At 41.5% G+C, this 14563-nt stretch overlaps 3 protein-coding genes across 3 annotated transcripts; 1 reads left to right on the top strand and 2 right to left on the bottom strand.

Moving 5' to 3' along the window:
- Positions 1 to 6790: 6790 nt before the first annotated feature.
- LOC117584163 lies at positions 6791 to 7723 on the bottom strand. The gene is made up of 2 exons (XM_034272927.1): positions 7265 to 7723; positions 6791 to 7208 (listed from the first exon to the last, which is right to left on the bottom strand). The coding sequence occupies exons 1-2, from the start codon at positions 7706 to 7708 to the stop codon at positions 6906 to 6908; spliced, it is 747 nt and encodes a 248-aa protein (XP_034128818.1). The 5' UTR covers positions 7709 to 7723; the 3' UTR covers positions 6791 to 6905.
- A 438-nt stretch (positions 7724 to 8161) lies between these two features.
- On the top strand, positions 8162 to 9785 carry LOC117584549 (ribose-phosphate pyrophosphokinase 2-like). Its single transcript, XM_034273502.1, has one exon. It carries the CDS (start codon positions 8235 to 8237, stop codon positions 9336 to 9338), a length of 1104 nt encoding a protein of 367 aa, XP_034129393.1. The 5' UTR covers positions 8162 to 8234; the 3' UTR covers positions 9339 to 9785.
- A 1606-nt stretch (positions 9786 to 11391) lies between these two features.
- LOC117584553 (protein I'm not dead yet) lies at positions 11392 to 13832 on the bottom strand. The gene is made up of 9 exons (XM_034273505.1): positions 13747 to 13832; positions 13540 to 13684; positions 13213 to 13478; positions 13042 to 13156; positions 12936 to 12985; positions 12755 to 12877; positions 11998 to 12688; positions 11824 to 11940; positions 11392 to 11761 (listed from the first exon to the last, which is right to left on the bottom strand). Exons 1-9 carry the CDS (start codon positions 13749 to 13751, stop codon positions 11669 to 11671), a joined length of 1605 nt encoding a protein of 534 aa, XP_034129396.1. The 5' UTR covers positions 13752 to 13832; the 3' UTR covers positions 11392 to 11668.
- Positions 13833 to 14563: the final 731 nt, after the last annotated feature.

Below are 14563 nucleotides of genomic sequence, written 5' to 3'. Positions count from 1 at the left end.
TGGGCCTGGTCCTGGGCTTGGGCTTCTTGACCAGTACGTCTGCGTATTTAGGAATTTGTTTACAGCTCGCAGAACCGCCAAGCAACACGCGTGCCAAAAATAATCAAAATATAATAAGCAGGCTTCTCGCAGTCGCTGGAAAATGAGGCGTATAACAATTTTCCATTTGCTCGAGAGGCCAGTCCGTCCTTGTGCTCTGGTTATGCGATTAATGGTGTCAGATTCCGCCGTCTGGGCATGTTTACGGGGTAGCAGCGGTAGGTATATGCTGTGGGGAAATCTGTGCATGGATACCGGGATAAATTAGAATGGTTCACGGTGGTTCAGAGATATTTCTTACTACTTATCCCATTCCATTTATGAGTGCGGCTTTTGCTTTATCAGCAGTCAGTTCGTAAGCTGGATTATTCAAAGGATTTGTGGTAGACTATCAGAGGCATCTCGCTTATTGTCTGTTCTTACTGGCTGTTGCGGCCACGAGATGGTCAAGCAAAGATTACGCACTGCGAATGAAGACTGAGGACTGCAATGTTTTCAAACAACAATAAATATTAAACAATTTGCAAACTTCAAGGAGAAATTAAGAAAAAACAAAAATCAAACACGCGCAAATATTTTGCCAGTTTGTTTGACAAATTCCGAATTCCGATAGCCCAGTGAGCCGGGCGTGACCCTCTTCAACGTGAATGTCGAATGCCCTTTTGGGATTTATTAATAGCTATGACCGGGCCTAGCGTCATCAACGAATATGTCCCTACATGCTGTAGTTTTATGAAATTTGGATCAAAAATCAATTAGAATAGATAGCCCCATGGTTGCCATGCAATGGCTTGCATCCACGTATCACACATGCATTTAATACAATTTATTTTTAGCTGGGCACGTGACTTGGACTGCGCAAAACAACTGTTGAACTGCCGATGGAAAGCTCACAAATCGTAGAATCATTTTTACAAATATGTCAACAAGTTTTTTGTTCGCTCTTCGTCGTTCGTTGTCTGCAAATCGACTGAAACTCTCAGCAGCTGTGCTGATACATTTCCTGGAAGCGCGAGAATTACTGCGAAAATAAATACGGGAACTGTATGGAACGAGTATGTGCTGCAAAGAGTGCTCTAAATATGCTTTAGTGGTGGCACTTAAATATTTTCGGTGAAGCTTGATGACATGCATGGGTTATAGAGGATTTGTAGAGCCATGGAAATGCTTCTGTTCATTGTCAACCAAGTCTAATCGGAAGGTCTGGCCTTGAAAATGTTGAGTGCAGCTTTGGCAGTGGACCGCGTTACCAAGTCCACAGCCACAGTCACAGCAACATCCACATCCACATTGACCCGCAGCTCGTCCCATGGCCAGCATGCATAATCCTTGGGTGTGCCAATGAAATGGGCGTGGCTGGACAGCACTTACCGCCTTCGCTGATTGCGCGTGACAATTTTCGATTCAGCAATTTTGCATTTTACCCACCCACGCAGAAAACTATCTAAAGTTTGTATAGATGTTTACGTATCCCTATGCACGTGGGGGCTCAGGCGCATCAATTTGGATGCGGGTCCACCCTTGCAGCCCCGGACAGAGTAAACTCAATTAGCGTTTGGCCCAAGCTTTTAGCCAAAATATGTTATGATTGCTGTGGGTGTGAACTAGTGGGCTCCAACGCTGCAAAATGCATTAGAATTATGATTAATTATGTAGAGGAGTAGACTCTCTCTATGTAGAGACTGGAGTAGACTCAGATATTTTTTGATTTAAAATACGAATGCGAAGTGTTTTATTTCCCGATTTTGGTTGGCTTTGTTGCATCAATTGGAGGGACATTTGGGATCGACTCTCCTGCTTTCTCGATGACATGCTCCAAGATGCCAGTTTTAAGCTCAGCACATGCCACAAAGTATGCCAAGCATTTTAATTAAAACTCGTTTTTACCTGGTCCCACACACAGACACGAACCAGCGCCGAAACTGGAGTCACTGGTTTCTTCAGCTCCTCAATTTCCTTATCCCAATTCTTAAACCACCGTCGTACGAGTAGGTACATACTCTTATTTAAAAGGTAAAATAGTGTTTTAAAGCCTTCATTGTAAAATATTTGTTGTACCTCTGATAGGAATCAATTTTGGTGGCCTTGAATAGTCTTAGAATAGTCTGTTATGTGGCACTCAATTCCACTCAAGTTGTCTCTAAAACATTATCAGAGCGTAATTGATAGAGGGCTTATGTATGGACATATCCTTCATAAGTGGAATTGTGTCTAAGCTTCGGAAGCAAGTGCCCTTGCTGTCTTCAATGACATCTCAAAGGAGAATGTCAGGCTGACATCCAATAAAGATTAACAAGGATTGTTAAACACAAATTGAGCTCATTGATAAGTTCGTTGGCAGGGAATCCTTGATGCCTTGTGTAATTTCATTTATTGTCATCAATTAAAGTGAGAGTTGAAATTGTTCAAGAAAATTGGAAAAGGTTCGATTTTTATTCAGCTTACCTTTTATTTAGATTGAATTGCAGGTTCAGCTCCATTTTCTCTTCTTTTCTTTTGTTATTTCGTATAAGAACATATTAGCAGTCCATCGTATGGTAATGTGTCGCCTTTTGGAGCAGTACTGTTTGTGCCCATTACATTAATTAAATTAGAACTGTATAACCTCGTTGTCAACCGTAAAAACCAATACACTTAATGCATCCTGTCAACGCAGCATTGACAAAAAATGGTATACAAAAATTTTGAAAAGGAAATCACGTACTTAAAGGCAATAAGCATTTTTATATCCACCCACTTGGGTTCTGCCGTCAAAAGTTCGGCATGGGAAGAGCATGGACAGACACACAGACAGACAACAGATTTATATTAAAACGCAAATTTTCGACAGTCCACACAGGCTGCAGATACGAGTATGGGCGACAAGCGCGTGTCATTTGTCGTGCAACAATTTGAAAGTTTTATAGAGTTTTCGGCTGCCACAAATTTCATCGACGGCTCTGCACAAGTTTGAGAACACGTTAAACTTTTTACGACTTTTGTAGATCAACATTTTTGTTTCCCAAAAATGTATGCCGAAGATAAGGACTCGTAGTTGCAGTCAGGAATCTGGACACAGAAGGCAGGAGTCGACGCATAGTTAAATTTAAGGTAGCAGCTGCTGCTAATTAACTTCGCCATTTAAGCCGTCACGCGGCTACAGTTTTAGACAATTTTTAGTTCAAAAAAAGTAGGAAAAAGGTAGAAGAGTATTTCCGCTGATTGAAAAATACTTTGAGGCTTTGGTGCGGTTACGGCTCAACCTTCATCGCATATTTATAGACTCTAGTCTCCACATACTTACAGATTCCTTGTGGTTTTTATTACAATGCATATTTAAATACCGAGCTGGAGAAGAGGACAGGATAGGGGACGTCTCGGAAGGCCTTTAGAGCTGTCCTTTTTATGTGTAAGTGTAAGTCGAAAAGGTAAGAGGCTGAAAATAACAGAAAGGGGCAAGGGAAGCTTAAACTCTGAGTTCTTCCAACCGATACAAATTCCGTTGAATGGAGCGTAAATTGAGAATTTGGTGCCGCTGCGACCCTGCGAACGTACAACTGCGATTCCCATTCTGAATTTGATTTTGCAGAGGAAAATGCAATTCAAGTGCGGCGGGCCGCTAGCGCATTTTGTGACGAGCTTCGTGTAACGGTTCGAGTTTAAGGCATATTCCAACCAGCGCTTATGTGAGTGCTGAGCTCTTGTAGCACTTTTATTTAACTAGGGTAAGCGGCTTTTGGCAGACAAACTTTTCCCATACCAAAATCCGATTAGGGGGTGGAACGAGAGTAAAACTAACGGTACTCGGCGAAGCTCATCTGCTAGCGCAAGAGCTGGTGGATAGCGGCACTGCAGCGCGGGAGCAAAGGGGCCGAGATGGAGAGCGATCAGGGCAGCGAGCGAGCTTGCTGTTAACAACAGTTCACTGCTCTCTCTGCTAACAGCGCTGCTGCCTTAAACAGTTACCTTAGGAGACTCTAGAAATATTGTATACACCTAAACCTTGTCAGTAGCCTAGTCCTGCATGCCAATGAACATATTTTTAATTTATTCACCATAAACAAAAACGAAAATATCGGCTATACAACGCAATCTCAAAATATTTTAAAACTCATTTTTGTGTGTCAACCGAAAGCCGAAGTCGGTCCACAAGGACTCATCGCATAATTTGCTAATGTGTGCCTATACATTCGCCACACAAAAGTCGAGTTCCACCACCGAGGAAGCACAACTGTGTCAGATCTTTTGTACGTTTTCTCGTGTAATTTATTTGACAGTTTGACAATTTGAAAAAAGAACCACGCTAACCAGCAGATGAACGACCTGAAAAAGCGTGTGCAAATGGCCGAGGGCACACAAAGGTTCCGGCCTCAGCGATGACGTCGCAACAGTGGCAAGCGGCGCGTCGCGTCGCACACCTCTCGGACTACTGCAAGGCGCTAATGTTGAATTAAACGAGCGCTGACAGCGGCATAAACAAGAGCAAGCCGCGCACAAGGGAGCTCCCCAGCAGGCAGCTCCACACACAAGACCTGGATTTATATGTCACACTTTTACGTACGAGGGTGTGTACATACATACATCCATACATATGTGCCTATGCATATTTATGATAAATTGTCGCTGCTGGGAACGTGTCGCTGATATTTTGTTGCCTACAAAAACGTACAGAAAATGAAAACAGCCTCCGTCCCGATGAAAGAAAAAACACCACAGAAGTCAAAGTCAGCATGAATGTTTGTGCGAAATTTTAATAACCTAGCAAACTGGCATTATTATTGAATTGGTAAATTCGAAAATGACTTTGTAATACGAATAAAGAAACGAGAAATAAGAGAAACGACTTTTTATAAAGCTGAAAAGCCATTCAATGTGGGCGTCACAAAAATAAGCCAGCGGTCGGGCTTATTGGAAAATTCTGTAAAGCAAACAAAAATAAAGAAAGAAAAAAATAGACTGGAAAGGAAATGATAGAGGCCATCCATGACTCGCCGCCGCGTCCTTAAGCTTTATTGTCTCTGCTCTGCCATTTGCACACGCTCAAATCCCTGGTCGCACTTAACCTGTTAGCTCTCTCACGCCACGCGCTCTCAGTATCTCTCAGTGTGCGTGTGTGCACAAGTGTTAAAATGTAGTCGTAAAAGCGCTTTTGCGTAATGCGACGACGTCACAGAGGCCGAGATGATGCTCCCGAATGAATAGCGTATGTACACATACATACATATGTACATAGTTCGACGTTGCGTAGATGCTAAGACACAGTTAAAGTAAAAACCACTTGCGTACAGAAACTGAGGGATTAGTCGAAGCGCACAAATACTCAAACTTGTGAGGCTTGAGATGCCATGGAAAGTTTCTTTATAATCTTTTCAAGAGCTCAACCCCATTTTCATAGGGCATGTTCCGGCTGCCAGTTGTGGAAGTTTTTAAGAAATATTGAAATTGGGAGAGCCACTAGATATTATTTCGGGAGCCTGTCCTCCGTTTCTCTGTCCAGAAAGATTTTTTAGCTGTGTTTCAGCTCCAAATTATACTCTTACTAATACTCTTATTGCAGTTGCCTGCTTGAACAGTCTCGTAAAATTATTTACACGTGTGCTAAGTTTATTTTACTGATAAATGCAATATTTGATTACCCTCATATCTGAGCAGCAGCATCAGGTCAAGCTCCAGCTAAAGTTATTTTGAATAAACGTAAACGCCTTGACTTTTGGTTTGGTTAAAGAGCTGAGCCCATGAGTGACGCTACTATGCACATACTCTAGCATATTTGCTTAGTTTACTCGAGCAAATACTTGCTTGAGTCACTGTTTGGTGTTCATGGTTCACTTTACCAGCAAACCGCACACTCACTCACACACCATTTTAATCAAACACATTTCCAAATGTCCTCGGATAATGCTGTCGCCACCATCGCCATCTACGTACATCTTAAGAACTACTTACATACTTGTTCTCTTACCCATAACCTTTTGAATGACAACCTGAAAGATAATTGGTCAGAGTTTTGTAAACTTGTCTAATTGGTTAGAAGTTTGGATCGCACAGACGTCACTTAGTAGGCAAAATCAAAATAATGCAACGTTAAAAGTTTCCCTTAATCTCACTTTCCATAAAATAAAATTAGATACTTATATTTTCCCCTCATATGTGTTTTTTCACAATTACTTTAATTACTTTCCACTTTTGTGTCAATACGACAGAATCGCAAATGCTTTTCAATTAAGAGAAACGCTTTGTGGGCTATCTGGAATGGGGCTTTCGTCATCCCTGATGGAGCACGGCGCATTACTGGGACGGTCAGTCCTCAAGACCCCTAAGACCCCAAGACGCCAAGACGTGGTGCCCGCCTGTCGTGGCCATCGTTCCCCAGCCCAGCTCAGGCCAGCCCGTTCCCAGCGCTTATGCAAATGTGCTTTAAGTCAAGAGCGAAGGTCACTGCTTCCTTTGCGGTTCTTGTACGCTGTTCTGATATCCCGTGGCTCTCCCTTTGCCGGTCCTATGTCCGTACCCAGAACTCATTAAGGACAGTGTTGGCTTTTCAGTCGACACCTGGTTTTTATTTTTGGTTGCATTTTATTCAAGAATTCATCCTCATGCTAGTTTCAATTTCCTTTCCTTAGAGTTGTGGGAAGACTTCGGCTGAACTCGAAACTTTTACACAATTTACATCAAGGAAGCAGGAATTTAAGAATCTGCCGCAAATAAAAATTAACATTAGCCGAAGAGAAAGTTTTTGCCATCGAAATTGAATTAAATTCCTCAAATATTCAAGTAGCAACGGGAGCCACAAAAATGAGAGTAAAATTAAACCACACAGCAGGAGTAGATTTCCGTAAGACCTAATGACCCTCAAGTCTTAATCCGTTAAAAAACATTTTGCATGGCTAGATGTGGCGGTAGTTTCCCATCTGTTCCTTTCTTTCAGCAGTTCTGGACTGGAACTTATCGAGCGACCATTTGCCGGCACCCAGCTGTGAGAGGAGCAGAAATCCACCAATTTTGGACAGCAGCAAGCTTGAGTACTGCAATGAGAGTATCGCATCATTCCAGCCCCACAGGAACCAAAAGTTTACGCTAAGCACATCATGATAAATAATGATTAAAACAGTCGTGTAAGAGGCCATTCTGCACTTGATACCCAGAACCATGGCACTTAAAAGAGCAAGGTAGAGGATGATGCAGAAGGTCTGTAAGGAAATTGCATTCATTTTTCAATTATTTTAATTTAATTTTCCAAACTTACATTAGTTCCCTCCTCCAGCCACGATGTATAGATAGTGGACAGGCTTATTCTTCCCGCTAATAATAGCAACTCGAACTTTCTGAGATCCAATCTTTGCCATTCGTTTCTGTCTCGTTGATAAACTCTAGTGGCCAGAAGACACAATAGAGAGCCCACATCGAGGCAGTCGTTAAGCAGAAAGTGATGCAAATGGGTCCAAATGGAGAAGAGCAAACGATGAATTACTCTCCCTATAAGCAGCATTATTATACCAGTCTCTTCTTTGCGATGAACCAAGATCAGTGAAATGGCTGCAGCAGTCAGTAGAGCATCAAATGTCGTATAGACATAGCCGAACACATCGTGGACATCGAGAACAACAGCCTTTTGGGTGCACACAAGTCGATACTTTAGTAAAGTTGCCAAGACATCCATGCCGTAATATGACATGATAAAATAGGGCATTAGCTCTAGTATCCATGAACGGATTTTGTTATGCAATGATTTAATTGCAAGAATAACCTTCATCATTGAATTTGTTGGGAGTGCAAAGAAGGAACTTTGAATATTAAATATAACTTATGAAAGCGAAGTAAAAGTCTTGGCATGCTCAGCTCGAGAAAGGAACTTTAAAATATCATGCATAAAATATCTTGCATCTAACTAATGTTTTCCTGTTAATCTTATTTGAGTTTACCTCCATCTGCCATCATTCTCTATTCAATTATCGCAACACCAAACCTTGAGACGCCCAAGGACATAATAATCTGCATAATTGTTGCGGCTACAGGGCGAGTTAGTAATGATAAGCCGCGGTCACACATCCCCATCCATCGACTAATTATCTCAAATTGTGCAGATGCCCAAGGCATGCCGCATTTCTCACCAATTTACCAATTGAAACTAGGCAAGCGGCGCCTTTCCAGCTACCCACTTCAAATTTCTTAAATCAAAATTTATTTAGTCGTAACTTTTGACTTTTGTTCATTTAATGCACCGCCTGGTGGTGGTATCGGGCTCATCGCATTGCAATTTTGCCGATGTGGTGGCCGAGAGCTTGGGGCTCCACTTGCATCCAGTATTGCGATCGAAATTTCCTAATGGTGAAATACGTTTCGAGCTGCTCGAGTCGGTACGTGGAGCGGATGTCTATATAGTTCAGACCAGCTGCGAGCCGATAAACGACATGCTGATGGAGCTTCTGGTTATGGTGCAGACGTGTCGCTATGCATCGGCCAAGACGATTACGGCAGTGATGCCACTGTTTCCATACTCCAGGCAAGATAAAATGGATTCGTGGAAGCAGCCCATAACGGCCAAGCTGGTGGCCAATATGCTCTCTGTGGCTGGGGTTAATCGTGTCCTCACCATGCAACTGCACACCCAACAGCTTCAGGGATTCTTTGATATACCTTGCGACAATCTGCAATCCGATATTGCCATCGAATCATGGATAAAGCGATTTATACCAGACTACACAGAGCTCGTAATTGTGGGTGCAGACAAAGGAGCAGTGAAAACCGCAACCCATATCAGCCAGAAACTTGGCACTCACGTGGCTCTGTTCCATAAGCACAGACGAGAGGCCAGCGAGGTGCATGACATGATACTGGTTGGAAACGTTCGTGGCAAGGTCGTTGTGGTTATAGACGATCAAGTAGACACAAGTAATACCCTTTGCCTAGCCGCTGAACGTCTGAGGGAGGCTGGAGCTTCGAGCATCTACGCAATCGTAACTCATGGCGTATTTTCTGGTCAGGCTCTCAAGAAACTCAGTGAATCGTTATTTGAGCTTATTGTTTGTACGAATACCATTCCACAGCCCACGGAAGTGTCCAACAATCCAAAGTTTCACATTATAGACGTCTGCAATATCTTTGCTAAATGCATTTGGAACATGCACGACAGTATTAGTGTTGAGAACGCTTTTCGTTCAGAGTCCAGCCTTCTTCACTGGCGTCTGTCACAAAAGCAAGATCGAGATAGTGTCTCCAGGAGCATGATAGAAGAGGAATGTGATAATTGTTCAGAGAACGAGTGCAATGAAAAGTCTACACAAACTACCCAAAGAGCTTTACAAGAACAATTAATGTAGATTAACACAAAAGTCCAATAAGAGCGTTTTCTCAGGGCGCACCTCACAACGTTCCTCCTCGTCGAATGTCCATAAGTTAATCCTGAACCCTCAACAGCTTGCGGACTTGCGGATCGAGAGGACGCAACACCATTCATAATGTGTTCAAACTTACTTTGCCACTTGATGGACTTCTCATTTTGACATCAATGGAGCCAGGTTCCGGCAAACGACTTGCTTGGTATCCGTATTAATGCCAGTGACTGTCAATATCTTTTGACATTTTGCAATTTATCTGCTTACACAGCAGAAATTAATGCCACAAGTGGAAAACATTAAAGCTTGTAAAGAGCTTGAGGTAAAAGGCAAAAGAAAATGAAAACCCCCACGAACGAGAAATAGATAATCACGAAAGGGAAATGACGCCATGGTTGACATTGGAGCTCATTTTTTCATGTCTTTTGTTGTACGTCGGAAAGGTTACAAAATTGGCCCAATGACGTGGAAATAAAAATAAATTGAGCTCTAGAAATAGTTAAAAAAGCCATGGTGATGGGTTCCTATTTTATTTTAACAACTGAACTATGGAGAAACTATAAGCTGCGGCTAATAAAAACAATGACTATAGATATACATATGTAGAGAGCCATTCCATGATTTGTTTTCAGTCTCTGTAAACTTTTAACTATGCCGCAAGAAAAGTCAGCGGCCAGCCTCCCCTTGCTGCCTGCTTTAAGTGTATTAATTGCGCCTATTAGTTTACCATTTCTTTTTATTTTAAACCATTTAAAATAGACAGTGTTCCCGCGAGAATCAAGAATAAAGCACACAAAAAATTCCTTTAAAGAGTACAACCTGTATTTTGCGTGAGTGAACTGAGGGAGAACAATTCGTTGATTTTGTAACAAATAATTTAAGTCTATATCAACGCAACGTGATAATAATTCATTTGTGCTTTTCGTCACAGCTTCGTGACAGCTAATCAGCGAGGCACGCGGCTAAAAGACAGACAGACAAAACAAGCGACAGCCGCACAGACAGAGGGGCAGGGCAGGACAAATGGAAATAGCCAGGAATGAATATTTTGAAAGATGGCGTCATGGCTGGCCGACTTCCCTTGCCAATGGCAGTTGTGCTCTGATTTGGCTGATACTCTCGTACTGTTTCTAGTGGCTTGTTCCCATTGTGGTTACATTTAACACAATCAACTCGGTCGTTCCCTATGATTTTTCATTGTTGCTGTCTTTATCGCATTGAATATTAAATTGAATATGATTTGATATCACGGGACACCATCACAGGCATTTTGCTTATTTCTCGCCATAAAATTGCTTTAATTTTATTAGTTTTCATTTTTATCATAGAATGCTGATGCTCCTAGCATTTCGGACTGCCATGCCATTATTGAGATAGTTTTTCCGTCTGCCCACATAAACCCATAAATGACTACAAAAATAAAATAGATTTATTGTTTTTCGCTTCGATACTTGACATTATCATTATTGCTGCCATTGCGCTGGGTGTTATTATTAAATCAATTAATTTGGAGCACTTTGTGTAATTGTTCAGTGTTCATGTGTCTGTTTGAGGTGTTACAATTTTTAATATTAATTAGACAGGATTGTATTAATTAAGTTTTAAAGTATAGTTAAATATAGTTGGTAGTTAAATTATTTATATCATTATTCATGAAATAAATATAATGATACCACTAATAACATTATTTTATTAGCTGTATCCTGCTACTCGTCCTAGAACTGCTGATGAGAAGAACTGAACAGTGCTGTCTGAGACTTTCTTGTGCATATCCGTATTAATTCCTTGAAGAAAAAGAAGCGCCCCGCAACAGTGACGTGACGAAAATCTTAAATTCTGAAGAAATGCTATGCGAAATCCCGAACAATTTTTGTTGTCGATTTGCTTGAAAAATCTAGGTAGATGTCAAAAGGATAATGAGACAGGGTGAATTGCTGGTGAAATGGATAAATTCAAGAGAGCTCAGCGCTTACCCGCTTGGAAAATCAGCTTAAGGCGTGCATTGTATTTGAACACTTTTTTCTTTCATTTTGTTGGGAGGCCAATGACTCCAAAAAAAATACGAATAATAGACAAGACCATACGAAGGGGGCTCCAAAAGATGCTTAAAGATTCTTCGAAGCATTAAGTACCTAAAGCATTGTAAGGGCCAAGTTTGGATTCGGGCAATGTGAACTGGGCTCTAAAGACCAGGCGGGGATTACCTTTAATGCGATATTGTTGCATTTTTGTAGAAGCTTTTGCTTGTCAGAAGAATAAGTGAAGATTTAGATGCTGATTGTGATTTAATTGGTTGTTTTTATGTTTTCATTAGTTTAATACCCGGGAAAGGCAGTGCCTCCCAGTGCCATGATGAAGCCCATAGTGAATATAAACATGAGTATGGTAGGGACCAGGCCTCCTAATAGCTGCAGATGATAGTAAGGTGGGGTCTGGTAAGGTAACTGGTCACTGCCCAGCAGATACTTACAAACTGATAAGGTCTGATATTGCCCCAACCGGCAACAATTGTGTTGGCTGATGTACTGCTTGGTAGCAGAAACTGATTGTGCAATGCAGTGCCAAAAGGTACAGCAAATTTCTTACCCTAAAAGAAAGAAGCAAAATTTGCCATTATGATCCAGTTGTAAAGTCGTTTACTTACGGCTCCAAACATAATGGGTACCGCGTGCTTAGCCAAAGTGGTGGCTGGTGCTAGGGTTGTCATTAGAGTTCCCAAAAACGTTCCACAAAACAAGGACATGCCACTGCCCATTTTATAATCTACCGCCGAGTCAGCCAAGTAATCGAAGAAACCGGCATGCAGACCACTGTACACAAAGCTGAATCCGGCAGCCAGCATAAATATGTGTCCCCACGGAGTATTGGTGTTCACCACCTTCCAGCCCAGTAGCGATGGTGCATTGCCCTCTTTCTTGGGCTGGCGACACATGTAGTATTTGCAGAACATATAGTTGGCAGGAACGGCAAAGAACAGAATACTCATTCCAATGACAGCGACGGATGCCCCATTAGCTGTAGTTTTGCTTATTGAATCCCAGCCATCCATGAAACGTGGCTTTCGCGTCATCATTAGCAGAAATGTTATAAGAACCAAAGTGAGCGACAATTTGGTGTGGATTGTCCAGGGACCCATTTTCTCGCTCTTATCGACCATGGCCTGTTTGATTCCAGCTCTATTTCCAGCGCCCTCGGCCAGCTCCTGCTTCACACTGCCACCTACCAGTCCCAGGAACATAATATTAATCCACACAATCAATACAATCAAGCTGAGAATCATTGGAACAATTAACAGTACTAGAAAGCTTTCAGCGCCGGCCTTGCCCTTCAAATTCCTGTGGGAGGGAGCAGGTAAATGATTTTAGTTACTCACAGAAGAGTGACAGACAGACACTTCTTACACGTTGAAAATATCGATTAGAACTCCATTTGGATCTTGAATTGGCGAAATCATGGCACCCAGGCTGGCTGCATAGCAAACAGTTAAATAAATGCCTACTGCAGGACGTGAGGGATAAGGTTTTCTATGGGAAGGATGCATTTATAATTTACATATTTAGGCAGTTGTGCCAGCAGACTTACGATCCACGCTCGTAGGGCTCTTCGTCGGAGTACATTTTGGCAATGCCAGCCTAGAAAGGGTCGTTTGAGCCTTTATACTCATATATTTTAGTATCAAAAAACTCACATCATTGAATTCATTCATTACAGCTAAGGCTATCTTCATCCAAAAAGCCGACATGACTGTGGAGTTAACAAAAATGGAGGACACTGCAGTGACAATAACCAGAAATAGCTGAAGACTGCAGGTGGAGGAACTTGTAAGTACAAATGCACTATTTTCGATGATTTTTCTTACATTCTTATGTTGCCACCGCAAATTTTAATGACCAATATGCTCAGACGATCACTTAGCTTGGAGCTGTCCATCAAGACGCCCAAAAACACGCTTCCATATGTCAAAAATATTAAGTCTGTATAATACGAATTGCTGACAGGACCCGAGCCCGCGATGCCGAAAACGGGAACAAAAGTAATATATATAAAAGCTGTGGCTCCTTGCGCCATAACATTGAGGATGTAGTACAGATAGAGACATATGGTAAGGTAGATAAATCGACCAACCTATTGAGAGTTAAATTCAACTTGAGGGATAGACAGGGATGAGTTCGCATCCCGCACTCACCAATACATTCTCTGCCAGCAATATGGGTGAAAATATGAGTGGAATCAACAAAATGAGAACCCCTTTGTAGTGATACTTGCAGAATAGTTTTCGATTATCTTGCTCTTCTAATGGAAAATTACCAGGTTTGTTTTCGGTGGCCTCACTTTTTAAGTTTATTATGTTTTTAGAATTTTTTAGGTTTATACTATTTATTCATTTACTTACGCCATTTAAAACAAAATTTGTAAGACTTAGTTTTGATGGTCTGAAATAACTGTATGGAATGATTTGTTAGAGAACACAATAGATTTCTTATAGAATTATTTATAAAGGGCTGCTCAGGCAAACATAAAATATATTCAGCTGAAACTTTTAAAAGAAAACACGAGTACGAGTAAATACGATTACGTTTTCCTTCGATCATTCGATTGGCAGTCATGGTCATCGTTCACAGTATTTGAAGGGGTCACACATTTGAGTTTATGGCCGAGATTTGAGAAAATGTTCTGTTTATTTATAACTAAATATTAATTTAAATATAAGTTCTTACGTGTATATCAAAATTACTCCGATCTCTTACTGCCTCTACCCATTTCCTTGCCGTGTTTAATTAACTTTCGCAGTGTAATTACCCGTGGAACTTTAAAACGATAAAACTTTTGCGAGATGCCTTTAGCCTCTTTTGACTTATTCTACCAAAAACTCAACTACCAAAACTGAAAACAATTAAACTTCTGAGCGCCCGCACATAAAGCAACACCAAACTCATCGCTGTGGGCCCGACTGATGGCTTTTGGAACTGCATAAATGTTTGGCTTTGATGGCGGAACAGCACGACAGTGAAAACCAAGAGTTTTGAGCTCGTCCTGTTCTGCTCTGTCCTGCAGAGGGGTGACGTGATGTGTTTATCTGTTGCTTCTACCTTGTTTATTATAGCCCTGCAGTGATTTTCGCCAGAGCCAGAAGAATGGAAAAACCGCTGAGTGCAGGTCGAGCAGGGAAACTTTGCGACTTGCTGTGCTAATGATTAATTCTCTTTGAC

This window comes from Drosophila guanche, unplaced genomic scaffold (genome assembly GCF_900245975.1).
Source record: "Drosophila guanche unplaced genomic scaffold, DGUA_6, whole genome shotgun sequence".
Taxonomy (NCBI): domain Eukaryota; kingdom Metazoa; phylum Arthropoda; class Insecta; order Diptera; family Drosophilidae; genus Drosophila; species Drosophila guanche.
Note: the sequence above shows the minus strand (reverse complement) of the source record. Positions and strands in the feature narration are given on the sequence as shown.